Genomic DNA, 17115 nt, shown 5'->3' on the forward strand with positions numbered 1-17115 from the left:
CTACAAAGCCCTCACCCACTCTTCTCCCTCTTACATCTCTGACCTTATCTCTCTTTACATTCCCACCCGTCCTCTTCGCTCTGCTAATGCACGCCGTCTCTCCTGCCAACGGATTACCTCCTCCCACTCCTACCTACAAGATTTTGCACGTGCTGCTCCCTATCTCTGGAATTCTCTACCTCTCCCCATCCAACTCTCCACCGCTCTACAAAACTTCAAACGGGCTCTCAATACCCACTTCTTCACCAAACCCAGCCAACTCTCCTCCTAACCCTCTTGTCTATTTTCACTGTCTACTCCTTCTGTGTGTCACAGACCAGGGACGAAATAGTTAGGTACTCTGGGATTCTTCCGATGGTTGGGAAGAGGAACCGTAGCTGGGTCAAAATAGAGATGGCCGGATGTAGCTCATGTAGCTCCTCATGCAGCTTTATAAGTAATTAATGTTCGAGAACGATGCCAAAGAACAATGCATGACGAATGAATGATGACTTATGAATGATGCTAAAGAACACTGAATGAAGAAATGAGTGATGACTTGTGAACGATGCTCAAGAACACTGAATGAAGAAATGAGTGATGACCTGTGAACGATGCTGAAGAACACTGAATGACGAATGAATAATGACTTATGAACGATGCTGAAGAACACTGAATGAAGAAATGAATGATGACTTGTGAATGATGCTGAAGAACACTGAATGAAGAAATGAGTGATGACCTGTGAACGATGCTGAAGAACACTGAATGGAGAAATACTTGATGACGTGTGAACGATGCTGAAGGACGCTTAATGAAGAAATTAATGATGACTGGTGAATGGTGCTGAAGAACACTGGAGGACGAAATTAGTGATGACTTGTGAACGATGCTGAAGGACACTGAAGTAACGAGTGAGGACTGGCGAACGATGCTGAAGGACACTGAAGTAACGAGTGAGGACTGGTGAACGATGCTGAAGGACACTGAAGAAATGAGTGATGACTGGTGAATGGTGCTGAAGGACACGATGACGAAATGAGTGATGACTGGTGCACAATGCTGAAGATCACTGTATGCAGGAAGCGCTGAAGCACAGAGAGCTGGAAGGCACACTGAAGCTGGATGCACTGGAGCTCAGAGAGCTGGGAGACACGCTGTAGCTAAAAGCACTGGAGCACAGAGAGCTGCAGCATAAGCCTGGGGGTAGCTAGAAGCAACGATACTCAGGCACTGGAGCTTTGCCCAGTGCCTCTTTTTGAATAGCCCGCCCTGCCTCTGATTGGTGGCGAGAGCTCCGGGCCACGCCATTGGTCCACTCTGCCCACGTGGACACCGACACAATGGCGGCGCCCGTGGTCCAGAAAGATGCCAGCTGGGAGCTGGAGCCCGCCGGAGGAGACCCCCCAGAGACCCAGCACGTGGCGGAAAGGTAAGCTCGGCGACCGTCGCACCCGCACTGTGACACTGTGTCACCCCGGTCTATTAGCACCTCACCTTTTAGATTGTAAGCTCGCAAGAGCAGGGACTTCTTTCCTCATGTGCTTTTCCTTTTCTTACTTACACAATCTTGTACTCCATACTCCCTTTGATGGCACCTAAACCCTGGTTTTCTATACCTGTCCTATATTGTCTTGAACTGTACATGCTGTTTTCTTGTTTGCTCATTTGATTATGTACGGTGTAATGGGCGCTGTGGATCCCTTGTGACGCCATAGGAAAGATAATAATAAATAATGACAACTTTAAAACAGTAAAATTTGTGTTTTACCTTCATGTTGATTTCAGTGTCTGTCTCCTCTCCAGCCTGGAACAGCTGAAGGCATGTGAGTAATCAAAATAGAACACCTGTCAGGAGCTCCTTTTTTTAAAAGCAAGGTGGTAGTGTAATTTGCCTGTCAATCTCGGAGCGAGAGGGGGAGTCTAGGGTATATAAGGTCTGTCTGGGCCATTGGCATATATGACTGATGCCAGGATAGCTGGCTGGTGGCTAGAGAGGTCTTAGTGACAGGGCCATTAACATCTTACTGTGAAATGGTTACTGGGCTGCGCGGTCACCTTGGCAAAATAAAACTATTATTTATATATATATATATATATATATATATATATATATATATATATATAGGAAAGGCTCTGCCTCAGCCCACCGCATGTCACTGATATATATATATATATATATATATATATATACACACACAAGATAAAGTGGTACACATACTGCAGTTTTAATAAATCCAGTACTTAGACTCTCTCCCCACACCCGCCACCAGTTTTCATCTGTTGCTGTGGTCCGGTGAGGTGTGGCATCACCATCTTGCTTGAGGTAAGTTGAGCCTGTTACAGCCATTCACAGAGTCTCTTTGCTGCACATGACATCAATGTGTCAGAAGCCATTCTTCTGTTCTTGAGCTTCTCTCATCTGTTCCAGTTCCTCTCCAGTGTTAACCAGAGTGCTCCTATTCTACTACCTGATTCAGCTCTGTGCTCAGTGCTCACCATTCTGCAACAAGGAATTACCATTCGCTCTCCCTTGTTGTCAGTGCTCATTTTACACCAGTGTGCTGTCTGCTACCTGCAGCAATACCTGCGCATTCGACTATAGTCTGCCATACAGTACTTAGCCTCCTGCGTGCAGTCTCCAGCACTACCCGTTATAGCTATGTCCAGAGCCGCTACCATTGACTGTCACAAGTTCTACAGCTGCTATTGCAGACACTCATGTCCTTCTGTAGCATGTTGAATCATCCTATATTCATAGCACTCAAATGTTCTAGGATATATATTATTAGCTGACACTGCCAGGTAGCATACATGTGTAACCGCTGACTCTATTCTCCTGTGGCCAGTTAGCGGTTATACTAAGGGGTCTATTTATGAAGCAGTGAAAACTGTGGAGAAGTGAGCCAGTGGAGAAGAGCCAATCAGCACTGAAGTAACATTTATAATTTGCATACTATAAAATTATACAGAGAAGCTGATTGGTTGCCATGGGCAACTTCTCCAGTGGCTCACTTCTCCACTCTTTTCACTGCTTCATGAATAAACCCCCTAAATGAGAATAAGCATCATTCACCCTCCTAGTTTCATTCCCTCCAGTGTCCTGCCCTGCAGCCCCAGTTCAGATTACAATACAAATTGAGAATCTGACAGTAATATCACAAAGATGGTGTGTATCTCACATAGGAATGCTGCATCTACATTAATAAGACTTTACACAGGCATATCAAAAATACTCAAAGGTCTCTTGCAAATTTCTGACTCCAATGAAAGTGCAACATCGGCAATCCAAAAGTAAATCCCAGGCCATTGCATGCTGGCAGAGTGTAATACCGATGGATTTATTTGAACATTCATTAGAAAAGATCCAATAAAATGGCTGCTTACGAGAAGTAAAATATCAATGAGCTCATATGACAAATGCATTGTAATCAGCCGAGTCCCCAACTCGCCAAGCGATATCCAAGGACATGTGGTCCGAACCAATGTGGGAGGCCAACGGACACGTTTCACCACTGGATGTTTGTCAGGGGTACCTATGGCTATGTGTGCAGAGTGTAATACCGATGGATTTATTTGAACATTCACTAAAAAAGATCCAATAAAATGGCTGCTTACAAGAAGTAAAATTTCAGTGAGCTCATCTGACAAATGCACTGCAATCAGCTGAGTCCCCAACTCGCCAAGCGATATACAAGGACATGAAGTCAGAACCAATGTGGGAGGCCAACGGACACGTTTCACCACTGGATGTTTGTCAGGGGTGCCTATGGCTATGTGTGCGTTTGTGCGCATGTGTGTGTACGTAACTGTATTGATTGAGAGAATTAAAAAAATCAGTCCAAACATGGACCCACAAACTGATGGCGATTATCATTACCGTGGTGATGATGGATGCCTGCCCAATCCTTGAGATTTGCTAGTTGCAAAAGAAATAATAAGAGATACATAAATAAAACAGACAGCTGGTTATTTTCTCAGGATGAAAACTTGGAATTCTGATATATATTTTTTTAATATATTTAAAGCATGGTGAGAAACAGCACAAGATTGTTCCATAGACGGTGTTCTCCAGAAGTGAGAAGAGTCGGAATAAAGACAGACGGAAAGAAACATGCGGGGAAGAGAATATGGGACACGTGTACATAGAGACAAACTGCGTTATATGAGAGAGAGAGAGAAAGAGAGAGAGAGGAGAGATAACAACAGAGAAAGTGACCCTGTGGTATAGATGGATAGAAGTAGCAGAAGACAGCAAGGCAAGAGGGACAGAAAAGGATTATCTGATTGTATGTTACCCCTGAAGCATCCTTTCTCTATAGCATCATCGTGTGACAATTCTTGAGAACTTGGGACAAAGTTGTCAAAAGCACAAATGTCGTAAAAAAACACAACAACCCACACTGCTTCTCCCCAGCCACCCGCATCTGGGGCAGGCCGTGGAAAGAGTCAATGAATTTAAAAGTTCTCCATCATCTAATCGGGATGAAAGCAGTGAATCGAGCAAGGGTGATAATGTACAGGCACTAGGGCACGCTGGGGAAGGTGTACAAGAGAGGGAAAGCGCCTCTCCATCCAAGCAAGGTTTTATACAAGGCATTTCCTGCTGGTGGTCCCTCTAGTCATTATTTATACCACGTCCTTCATCTTACCCTACGCTTGCCAGTTAATGCCTTCAAAGTTGATTCAGATGCCGCAGGATGACCATCCAGCACACCTCAAGAGCTGTCATGTCTCCGCTAGTGGTTATGGCTAGAGAGTCAAAGGCAATCAGTTCAACATAGTGGAACTTGACGATCTTCCATCATTTTTTTTAATCTTCAAACAAAGACGTGCTGTATTAGGTGACTCTCTTCAGTTGCCACCATAACCTACCACCGTCTTACATAGACCATGGATGCACCAATGCCATGAAAACAATCATGAGATTGATGCCTAAAGGACAAAGATAAGTTATATAAAGTTTGAACAAGAAAAAAAAGGAAATGGGTTGATGTTAAAATGTCAATACAATATTTAGAAATCAGGTTTGCAAAAAAATTTTAAAAGAGTCAAAACAGGATTATGGTACAAGATGGGTTTATATGGATCACGCTAACCACTCCATCTCAATGTGAGCCATAACATGGAGTTAAGCCCTTTCAACATCCATGCAGAACCTTCTCATGACTGTCAAACTACTACTGCTCAGAAGCACCACAATCCACCAGACATGTCACCGCTCCTCAAGAAAACCTGTTTGCATTCCCGGCGTTCTTCATTATTTCTCCTCATCTGTGATGCCAAGCAATTTTAGGATACCAGAAACCCAGAATCAAAATAATCAATCTTCTAAAGCATTAGGAACCAAAATATGGAGGGTCACCACTGAACTGGAAGCAACACTCCACAATGTGCTGTACTCAACCTCACACCATAAAATCCTTGTAGAGAACGCTGATGGGGTTTTTGGGTGGGAGCCGGCTCTACTTGTGAGTATCAGAACAGTCCACGACAAAGAAGACAAGAGATGAGGCGTGGAAAATTTACAACCCTTTCTTCGGCACATGGAATGAATCTTCACAAACCGGAGTGTGAAATATCTCCCAGGATCTTGCTATTCTTTGCTTTTCAGCAAGTCAGTGGCTCGGTTGTCAACCCAGTTGCCAAAGTCAACGATTGGATGGTGCCGTGCTAGGAATGGTTCTGAGGATATGGTTTTAAGAGTCGGAATATTTAGCCCCTGCTCCTTACTCAATCACCACACAGCGAGGCAGGTGCTGGGAGAAGTACTTGAAGAGCTCATGAGTGGCACCAGGGCAGTTGGTTAATTCCAGTTCTTCCAGGTCCTGTAGCTGAACCAGGCCAGAGAGGCCAGTGGTTGTGAGCAGAGGACAACCTGCAATGAGACAAGTAGAATATTGAATCACTAAAGATGGTCCTATTGAACAGTGTAATTTTTCTGGATGGACCAGTCGCCACCATGTCAGACCTGCAGTGGATTCAGCCTTAAATACTTACCGGCCAGCGATAAGAGTCGTAAACTTTTCATCCCCAATAAATGTTTCAGGCCAAAATCCTGGACCTGTAACATTCAAAGAAAGTTTTTGAAATTTTTTTAATATCGTATTCTGTTTTTTTTTTAATTTAACTACATAAACACCAACATCAGCATGAAAATAGATGAATCTGTATTTGTAAAAAAAAAAAAAAGTCACCCGCAAAGAAAAAGAACATGATTACGTTTTTGTGTCTACGATTGTTTGTGTATGGAAAAGTTCAGAGACCTAAATTTTCCTTTACCGTTCGTTTTGTATTTGGAAAAAATCAAGCAAAATAACCCATTATCTTCCCCTAGGTGGCGCTATTTCTAGAGGCATCATAAAGTCTCCACATTATACATAGAAACACAACAGGGGGTATATTTACTAAAATTTGTATTTCTGACGATTTGGTGGGAGTTTAATCTCGAATTGTAGCGGCCGTGGGGGGTTTTCAACTTTTTGAATAAAGTGCATGTAATTTACTAAGCTGCCGAGTTGTCTTCTTTTGTATTTTCCGATGTCGATGTGATTCGTATTGTCGGCCAGTGTTTTACGGGAGTGATTAGTGAAACACTGCCTGACATAACACAATGAATCCCGGCCGTATCAGTGAGATCCGAGCAGGGCTTCATTGTGTACGTTATATGAAGTGTGGAAAGTGTTAAAAATCCTACAAAAATTTGCGTGGGGTCCCCCCTCCTAAGCATAACCAGCCTCGGGCTCTTTGAGCCGGTCCTGGTTGAAAAAATACAGGGGGAAAAATGACTGGGGTCCCCCCATGTTTAATCAACCAGCACCGGGCTCTGCGTCCGGTCCTGGTTCAAAAAATACGGGGGGACCCCTACGTCTTTTGTCCCCCGTATTTTTTGAACCAGGACCGGACGCAGAGCCTGGTGCTGGTGGCATAAATATGGGGGAACCCAGTTATTTTTCCCCTGGATTTTTTCTACCAGGACCGGCTCAAAGAGCCCGAGGCTGGTTATGCTTAGGAGGGGGGACCCCATGCAATTTTTTTTTCCGATTTTTAACCCATTCACACCCCTTCCCACTGATAAGCATGCACGGATCTCACTGGCAGTGATTGTGAATATGAATTCTTAGTAAATTCCCGAGTTGTATACCTAAACGGGCATGTTTGTCCGATGGTGATTATTGGCGGGGTGCATTAACGCTCAAAATGCGGCCATACCTCTGTGAAAAATAAGAATTTACTTACCGATAATTCTATTTCTCGGAGTCCGTAGTGGATGCTGGGGTTCCTGAAAGGACCATGGGGAATAGCGGCTCCGCAGGAGACAGGGCACAAAAAGTAAAGCTTTAGGATCAGGTGGTGTGCACTGGCTCCTCCCCCTATGACCCTCCTCCAAGCCTCAGTTAGGATACTGTGCCCGGACGAGCGTACACAATAAGGAAGGATTTATGAATCCCGGGTAAGACTCATACCAGCCACACCAATCACACTGTACAACCTGTGATCTGAACCCAGTTAACAGTATGATAACAGCGGAGCCTCTGAAAGATGGCTCACAACAATAATAACCCGATTTTTGTAACTATGTACAAGTATTGCAGATAATCCGCACTTGGGATGGGCGCCCAGCATCCACTACGGACTCCGAGAAATAGAATTATCGGTAAGTAAATTCTTATTTTCTCTATCGTCCTAGTGGATGCTGGGGTTCCTGAAAGGACCATGGGGATTATACCAAAGCTCCCAAACGGGCGGGAGAGTGCGGATGACTCTGCAGCACCGAATGAGAGAACTCCAGGTCCTCCTTAGCCAGGTTATCAAATTTGTAGGATTTTACAAACGTGTTTGCCCCTGACTAAATAGCCGCTCGGCAAAGTTGTAAAGCCGAGACCCCTCGGGCAGCCGCCCAAGATGAGCCCACCTTCCTTGTGGAATGGGCATTTACATATTTTGGCTGTGGCAGGCCTGCCACAGAATGTGCAAGCTGAATTGTATTACACATCCAACTAGCAAAAGTCTGCTTAGAAGCAAGAGCACCCAGTTTGTTGGGTGCATACAGGATAACAGCAAGTCAGTTTTCCTGACTCCAGCCGTCCTGGAACCTATATTTTCAGGGCCCTGACCACATCTAGCAACTTGGAGTCCTCCAAGTCCCTAGTAGGCGCAAGACACCACAATAAGCTGGTTCAGGTGAAACACTGACACCACCTTAGGGAGAGAACTGGGGACGAGTCCGCAGCTCTGCCCTGTCCGAATGGACAAACAGATATGGGCTTTTTTGAGAAAAAAACCACCAATTTGACACTCGCCTGGTCCAGGCCAGGTCCAAGAGCATGTTCACTTTTCATGTGAGATGCTTCAAATCCACAGATTTGACTGGTTTTAAACCAATGTGTTTTGAGGAATCCCAGAACTACGTTGAGATCCCACAGTGCCACTGGAGGCACAAAAGGGGGTTGTATATGCAATACTCCCTTGACAAACTTCTGGACTTCAGGAACTGAAGCCAATTCTTTCTGGAAGAAAAATCGACAGGGCCGAAATTTGAACCTTAATGGACCCCAATTTGAGGCCCATAGACACTCCTGTTTGCAGGAAATGCAGGAATCGACCGAGTTGAAATTTCTTCGTGGGGCCTTCCTGGCCTCACACCACGCAACATATTTTCGCCACATGTGGTGATAATGTTGTGCGGTCACCTCCTTTCTGGCTTTGACCAGGGTAGGAATGACCTCTTCCTGAATGCCTTTTCCCTTAGGATCCGGCGTTCCACCGCCATGCCGTCAAACGCAGCTGCGGTAAGTCTTGGAACAGACATGGTACTTGCTGAAACAAGTCCCATCTTAGCGGCAGAGGCCATAAGTCCTCTGTGAGCATCTCTTGAAGTTCCGGGTACCAAGTCCTTCTTGGCCAATCCGGAGCCATGAGTATAGTTCTTACTCCTCTACGTCTTATAATTCTCAGTACCTTAGGTATGAAAAGCAGAGGATGGAACACATACACCGACTGGTACACCCACGGTGTTACCAGAACGTCCACAGCTATTGCCTGAGGGTCTCTTAACCTGGCGCAATACCTGTCCCATTTTTTGTTCAGACGGGACGCCATCATGTCCACCTTTGGTAATTCCCAACGGTTTACAATCATGTGGAAAACTTCCCCATGAAGTTCCCACTCTGCCGGGTGGAGGTCGTGCCTACTGAGGAAGTCTGCTTCCCAGTTTCCATTCCCGGAATGAAACACTGCTGACAGTGCTATCACATGATTTTCCGCCCAGCGAAAAGTCCTTGCAGTTTTTGCCACTGCCCTCCTGCTTCTTGTGCCGCCCTGTCTATTTACGTGGGCGACTGCCGTGATGTTTTATCCCACTGGATCAATACCGGCTGACCTTGAAGCAGAGGTCTTGCTAAGCTTAGAGCATTATAAATTTACCCTTAGCTATATTTATGTGGAGAAAAGTCTCCAGACTTGATCACACTCCCTGGAAATTTTTTCCTTGTGTGACTGCTCCCCAGCCTCTCGGGCTGGCCTCCGTGGTCACCAACATCCAAAACTGAATGCCGAATCTGCGGCCCTCTAGAAGATGAGCACTCTGTAACCACCACAGGAGAGACAACCTTGTCCTTGGATATAGGGTTATCCGCTGATGCATCTGAAGATGCGATCCGGACCATTTGTCCAGCAGATCTCACTGAAAAGTTCTTGCATGAAATCTGCCGACTGGAATTGCTTCGAAGGAAGTCACCATTTTTTTACCATGGCCCTTGTGCAATGATGCACTGATTTTAGGAGGTTCCTGACTAGCTCGGATAACTCCCTGGCTTTCTCTTCCGGGAGAAACACCTTTTTCTGGACTGTGTCCAGAATCATCCCTAAGCACAGGAGACTTGTTGTCGGGATCAGCTGCGATTTTGGAATATTTAGAATCCACCCCTGCTGTTTTAACAGTATCCGAGATAGTGCTACTCCGACCTCCAACTGTTCCCTGAACTTTGCCCTTATCAGGAGATCGTCCAAGTAAGGGATAATTAAGACGCCTTTTCTTCGAAGAAGAACCATCATTTCGGCCATTACCTTGGTAAAGACCCGGGGTGCCGTGGACAATCCAAACGGCAGCGTCTGAAACTGATAGTGACAGTTCTGTACCACGAACCTGAGGTACCCTTAGTGATAAGGGCAAATTTGGGACCTGGAGGTAAGCATCCCTGATGTCTCGGGACACCATATAGTCCCCTTCTTCCCGGTTCGTTATCACTGCTCTGAGTGACTCCATCTTGATTTGAACCTTTGTAAGTGTTCAAATTTTTTTAGATTTAGAATAGGTCTCACCTAGCCTTCTGGCTTCAGTACCACAATATAATGTGGAATAATACCCCTTTTCTTGTTGTAGGAGGGGTAATTTAATTATCACCTGCTGGGAATACAGCTCGTGAATTGTTTCCCATACTGCCTCCTTGTCGGAGGGAGACCTTGGTAAAGCAGACTTCAGGAGCCTGCGCAGGGGAACGTCTCGACATTCCAATCTGTACCCCTGGGATACTACTTGTAGGATCCAGGGGTCCTGTACAATCTCAGCGTCATGCTGAGAGCTTGTCAGAAGCGGTGGAACGCTTCTGTTCCTGGGAATGGGCTGCCTGCTGCAGTCTTCTTCCCTTTCCTCTATCCCTGGGCAGATATGACTCTTATAGGGACGAAAGGACTGAAGCTGAAAAGACGGTGTCTTTTTCTGCAGAGATGTGACTTAGGGTAAAAACGGTGGATTTTCCAGCAGTTGCCGTGGCCACCAGGTCCGATGGACCGACCCCAAATAACTCCTCTTCCTTTATACGGCAATACACCTTTGTGCCGTTTGGAATCTGCATCACCTGACCACTGTCGTGTCCATAAACATCTTCTGGCAGATATGGACATCGCACTTACTCTTGATGCCAGAGTGCAAATATCCCTCTGTGCATCTCGCATATATAGAAATGCATCCTTTAAATGCTCTATAGTCAATAAAATACTGTCCCTGTCAAGGGTATCAATATTTTTAGTCAGGGAATCCGACCAAGCCACCCCAGCTCTGCACATCCAGGCTGAGGCGATCGCTGGTCGCAGTATAACACCAGTATGTGTGTATATACTTTTTATGATATTTTCCAGCCTCCTGTCAGCTGGCTCCTTGAGGACGGCCCTATCTATAGACGGTACCGCCACTTGTTCTGATAAGCGTGTGAGCGCCTTATCCACCCTAAGGGGTGTTTCCCAACGCGCCCTAACTTCTGGCGGGAAAGGGTATACCGCCCATATTTTCTATCGGGGGGAACCCACGCATCATCACACACTTCATTTAATTTATCTGATTCAGGAAAAACTACGGTAGTTTTTTCACATCCCACATAATACCCTCTTTTGTGGTACTTGTAGTATCAGAAATATGTAACACCTCCTTCATTGCCCTTAACGTGTGGCCCTAATAAGTAATACGTTTGTTTATTCACCGTCGACACTGGATTCAGTGTCCCTGTCTGTGTCTGTGTCGACCGACTAAAGTAAACGGGCGTTTTAAAACCCCTGACGGTGTTTTTGAGACGTCTGGACCGGTACTAATTGTTTGTCGGCCGTCTCATGTCGTCAACCGACCTTGCCGCGTGTTGACATTATCACGTAATTCCCTAAATAAGCCATCCATTCCGGTGTCGACTCCCTAGAGAGTGACATCACCATTACAGGCAATTGCTCCGCCTCCTCACCAACATCGTCCTCATACATGTCGACACACACGTACCGACACACAGCACACACACAGGGAATGCTCTGATAGAGGACAGGACCTACTAGCCCTTTGGAGAGACAGAGGGAGAGTTTGCCAGCACACACCAAAAACGCTATAATTATATAGGGACAACCTTATATAAGTGTTTTCCCTTATAGCATCTTTTTTATATATTTTTAACGCCAAATTAGTGCCCCCCCTCTCTGTTTTAACCCTGTTTCTGTAGTGCAGTGCAGGGGAGAGCCTGGGAGCCTTCCCTCCAGCCTTTCTGTGAGGGAAAATGGCGCTGTGTGCTGAGGAGATAGGCCCCGCCCCTTTTTCGGCGGCCTCGTCTCCCGCTCTTTAATGGATTCTGGCAGGGGTTAAATATCTCCATATAGCCCCCGGAGGCTATATGTGAGGTATTTTTAGCCAAAAAAGGTTTTCATTTGCCTCCCAGGGCGCCCCCCTCCCAGCACCCTGCACCCTCAGTGACTGCCGTGTGAAGTGTGCTGAGAGGAAATGGCGCACAGCTGCAGTGCTGTGCGCTACCTTAAGAAGACTGAGGAGTCTTCATGCCGCCGATTCTGGACTTTCTTCTTGTTTCAGCATCTGCAAGGGGGCCGGCGGCGAGGCTCCGGTGACCATCCAGGCTGTACCTGTGATCGTCCCTCTGGAGCTAATGTCCAGTAGCCAAGAAGCCAATCCATCCTGCACGCAGGTGAGTTCACTTCTTCTCCCCTAAGTCCCTCGTTGCAGTGATCCTGTTGCCAGCAGGACTCACTGTAAAATAAAAAACCTAAGCTAAACTTTTCTAAGCAGCTCTTTAGGAGAGCCACCTAGATTGCACCCTTCTCGGCCGGGCACAAAAACCTAACTGAGGCTTGGAGGAGGGTCATAGGGGGAGGAGCCAGTGCACACCACCTGATCCTAAAGCTTTACTTTTTGTGCCCTGTCTCCTGCGGAGCCGCTATTCCCCATGGTCCTTTCAGGAACCCCAGCATCCACTAGGACGATAGAGAAATGCCTGTGTCTGAATGTGCCAGCACTCCCTGCGCCTCTGCATGCAGTAGCACCGCCAATGGGTTCTATATACTTCACCATCGGCACACCATCGCGTGCGCCATCGATACCTGCACCTGCCATATGGCATTGGTTTTCGTGTGGCTCTGAAACAGGCCTAGTGTCTCTCTATATATACAATATATGACTAGAAACAAGGATATTAGAACTTCTAAACGCCACATGAATATTGTTGTTTTCCCTGTGTGTGTATAGCGCCGTGGTTTGGTCATTTCCTTATGTCTGGTGTAGGACTCAGATGGTCGATCGTGCTTTAATGCTGTGCAAGCAGCGCAGCCGTCAAGGGGGGACTGTGGGGCAGAATCTTTTTTTTTGGGGGGGAGGGAGGGGTCCTGTCTATTTTGTCAGTCCCGGGCCCCACAATTTCTGATGGCAACCCTGTGTGCAAGTGCAGTCCACAGCCGCCAGTAGCCACTGTAATGTCACCAGCGACGGAGACCGTTGGTGGTCCCCTCAGTGATGGCGAAGACAGTAAAATTGACCGATGGTTTGAAAATGACAATAGGAAATATTGCTAAGTTAGGCTTGTTTAGCCATTAATTCCTGCTGTTGTTTTAAAACCGTCAGTCACTGGCAGCAAAGATCTGCAGATTTGATAATCGATGTTTAATTCATTTAGCCATAAGACCGTCAGCTCTTTGTAGATGATATCCTTTGTGTTGCAATGGCCATACAGCAATCGCCAGGGATAATATGATATTTATAAGCTGATAGAGCACTTAGGACAAATTCCCATTGGAATTTATTTAGGGATTTATTTCCTACTTATTGTGTTTTTCACCTGATAAACATGGATTTATCCTGCAGCTCAGAGATCTGACTTATCACACCTATGTATCACACTTTGCATGCTGGGACAGTGTATCTGAGGATGATCTGCCCTGAAGAAGCTATCTCCTCATTGTGAAGACTTCACTTCCCAGACGCTCGGGGGAAGCCACTGCGCATGCCCACATTCCCGCTGCCGGAGGAGGTTACGCTCAAGCCAATGTCGGACTGGGGCATGTAGGGCCCACCGGGGAATGCAGTGGTAGGGGCCCATGTTTAGGGGTGTGGTCAGTCTCTAGAGGGGGTGTGCTCAGCCAACACAGTGGTTTGCCTAACCATTTTGCAAGTGTTGGTCCCCTAGATAAATATACACAGTAAATACTGTAGTGCATGCAAGATAATAGTAAGCACAGTCTGGAACCTGATCCCTAGAGGAGGGGGTGGGCCCCCAGGGAGTAGGACCCACCGGTGGTTTCCCCTGTACCACCCTGGCTCCAGCCATATTGTAGCTCATCGCCTACACTGGCTAGCGTGTTGGGTATGATTAGCCGCGGTCGGGATGCCGAAGGTCAGCATACTGACCCCGAGATCCCAGCATTCTGGGGGGGAGGTCAAGTGCAACAGAGCCCCTTGCGGGCTCGGTGGCACACTGCAATCGCCACAGGTTCTATTCTCACTCTATGGGTGTTGTGGACACCCACGAGTGGGAATAGTCCCTGTGTGTCGACATTCAGCCTGTCGGCATCCTGATCGCTGGTAATGTGACCGCATCCCCGGCTAGCGCCATCTGAAGATAGCTAATGGGGCTAAGCTCCAAACACAGGGGACTGTGGCATTAGATTCCCTGAAGCTTGACACACCTCTGATACCTCCTGCATTCAGGCTTTGTTAAATAGGCTATGTAAATCACGTGCAATCTGCAGTTTTCGGCAGGAAATTAGGTGATTAATAAATGGAAAAAAAATCCAGAAAAAGATATAGGGGATGATATATCAATCAGTGAAAAGAGCGGAGAAGTGGACCAGTGGAGTGGTTGCCCATAGCAACCTATCAGCTTTGAGGTTGCATTTATCAAGTACGTTTTATAAAATGCTAGGTAGAAGCTGATTGTTTTTCCACTGGTCCACCCACCTCTCCATTCTGTTTACAACTTGATACATCTCCCCCACAGCTGTTTGGGATACGCATAGGTCTGTTCTGAGAGCAGCCAATTTCCACGCCGCTTATCGGGAACATACTGGTGATAATAATGGCAGAAAATACGCAAAAGATAGCTCTCCCGTCAAGAACTCTTGTTTGCGATATAAGGACTTCTGGGTTTAGGACCTGGGAGTCCCTCTGCGACCGCCGGGGGTGCTGGGAGGGATCTGATTTGATCCTTCTCAGAAGAAACATGCAAAGAAGCCAATAGGCCTCTACTGGGTAATGCCACCCACAGATAGTGTTACCTACTGAGTCCAAACTCTGGAACGTATCGCATTCCGGAGTGTGGTATACAGTATATGGGAATGCCTCAAAACTCTGAAAATGGGATTTTCACCTTTTAGTAACTCCCGCCCAATACCTGAGATGGGGCTATTGCTCTGAGGCTATAGCCAACATAAAACATATGCAAAAGTTCCTAACGTATTTATCTCCAGGCTGTCATCTAGATATACTGAGTTCCTGTTGATCTATTTTGTTTTGAAGACCAAAGCGGGACATACAGTGCATCAAGATTTGAGGCCAAATGACCAGAACCGGGTAGATTACAGCCATACTGGGGAGATCTGGTTGGCGGCAGACACCTAACAACTATGGTCACCGGCCAGTAGTGGGTCAGTTAGGTCCAAGTTAGCATCAGAGACTCCATGTTGGGCAGCCAGTGATTGGGGCGAGTGGCTGTATTGCACAGTTTGTTGCCACGCTATCATATATAACCGATACTGTATATATACCATGGACAGACTCTGCTGCCAACTCCCAGCTGCAGTCTCACCTGGCAGCACCAGCGTAGGTACAGGCTGCGGAGCGATGACATTGTGGACAGGTAGCTGAGTCCTGTGTCTGTGATCCGCACACACCTGTGGAGAGGAGCAGAGGTCAACACAACGGGTCATGAGCAGACTGTGGCCGGCATTTCTCTATTAGACACGGAAGCATTTCTCTACCCCTGCCACCCAACTGCCAATCTCGCGCCTCTCTTCCGTTACTCACGTTACTACTGCGACCCTCACGTTCCTTCTCTGTGTGGCTGGGGGACCCTACTCCTTCTCCATTTAAGGGTTTCATTCAGAGGTGGGTGCACTGCCAATGTCAGGCGTAGTGGAGCAGTTTGTTACTGCACCGTGTGTGTGTCCTGATTGCACCCGTACAGAGTGGCAGTTGCATACCTCCCAACATGATCCTCTCCAGGAGGCAATGTTGGACTGGGGCATGTAGGGCCCACCGGGGAAATGCAGTGGTAGGGGCCCATGTTTAGGGGTGTGGCCAGTCTCTAGAGGGGGTGTGCCCAGCCGCCACATTGGTTTGCCTAACCATTTTGCATGGGTTGGTCCCCTAGATAAATATATACAGTAAATACTGTAGTGCATGCAAGATAATGTACTAGATTAGTAACAGCACAGTCTGGAACCTGATCCCTAGAGGAGGTGGTGGGCCCCCAGGCAGTAGGGCCCACCGGTGGTTTCCCCTGTACCCCTGTGGGCCAGTCCAAGCCTGCCAGGAGGGACAGAATGCTCTGCTCCTGGACTTCGCTCTTCATTTAGTATTGACAGCCCCTTTGGTGAAACACCTTTGTTATCTAACCTGTTCAACACAGGTGCTGGCAATCCAACATTAAGAGAAAGGTCCAGAAGCAGAGCATTGTGTCCCTCCTGGAGATGGTCATGTTGGGAAGGTATGCAATTGTGATTACAGGCACACGCAGGGAGAAGTGTATGCAGAATGGATATCTCCTGATCTGCTAATGGGTAAATCTGAGCCGGGATACTTCATTCTGCCCTTAAACAAGTGGAAACAGCAGTTTCCACATATTTTAAGGAAATAGTATAAAGGCACGATTCTTTTCAAATAATACCAGCTGCAGTCCGTGATGCCAATATTGTCAGTTTTTGTCTAATTTTCTCTTTTTCCCCTGAGATCTAAGGGTATATTTACTAAGATGTGAGTTTTTTTAGAAGTGGAGAAGTGGAGAAATTGCTCATGGTAACCAGCTGCTTCTAGAAGATAATAGGTAGAATCTGATTGGTTGCTAAGGGCAACATCTCCACTTCTAAAAAAAACTCCCACCTTAGTAAATAAATATACCCCCCCAATGTCTCATCCATACACCAATCTTTCAGATGCTCAGTGTATTGAGCAGCAATACTCTCTTACATTAACAAGCGTCAAACAAATGGGATCCGGACTGAAAGTCGACAGTAACTAGGTCGACAATGTCTAGGTCGACCACTATTGGTCGACAGTAACTAGGTTGACAGGGTGTCTAGGTCGACAGGGTCTTTAGGTCGACATGTTCTAGGTCGACAGGTCAAAAGGTCGACATGAGTTTTTCACAATTTTTTTCTTTTTTT

At 46.6% G+C, this 17115-nt stretch overlaps 1 protein-coding gene across 1 annotated transcript in view; it reads right to left on the reverse strand.

Moving 5' to 3' along the window:
• Nucleotides 1–3975: 3975 nt before the first annotated feature.
• Nucleotides 3976–17115, reverse strand: part of FBXL16 (F-box and leucine rich repeat protein 16) — a 239253-nt gene continuing 226113 nt past the window's right edge. The window contains exons 4-6 of the mRNA XM_063935458.1: nt 15540–15624; nt 5980–6043; nt 3976–5857 (exon numbers count right to left, since the gene is read on the reverse strand). Of these exons, the coding sequence (XP_063791528.1) occupies nt 5709–5857; nt 5980–6043; nt 15540–15624 (298 nt within the window). The 3' untranslated portion in view covers nt 3976–5708. The remainder of the gene's footprint in view (nt 5858–5979; nt 6044–15539; nt 15625–17115) is intronic.

The sequence above is a fragment of the Pseudophryne corroboree genome, chromosome 7, assembly GCF_028390025.1.
Source record: "Pseudophryne corroboree isolate aPseCor3 chromosome 7, aPseCor3.hap2, whole genome shotgun sequence".
Lineage (NCBI taxonomy): Eukaryota > Metazoa > Chordata > Amphibia > Anura > Myobatrachidae > Pseudophryne > Pseudophryne corroboree.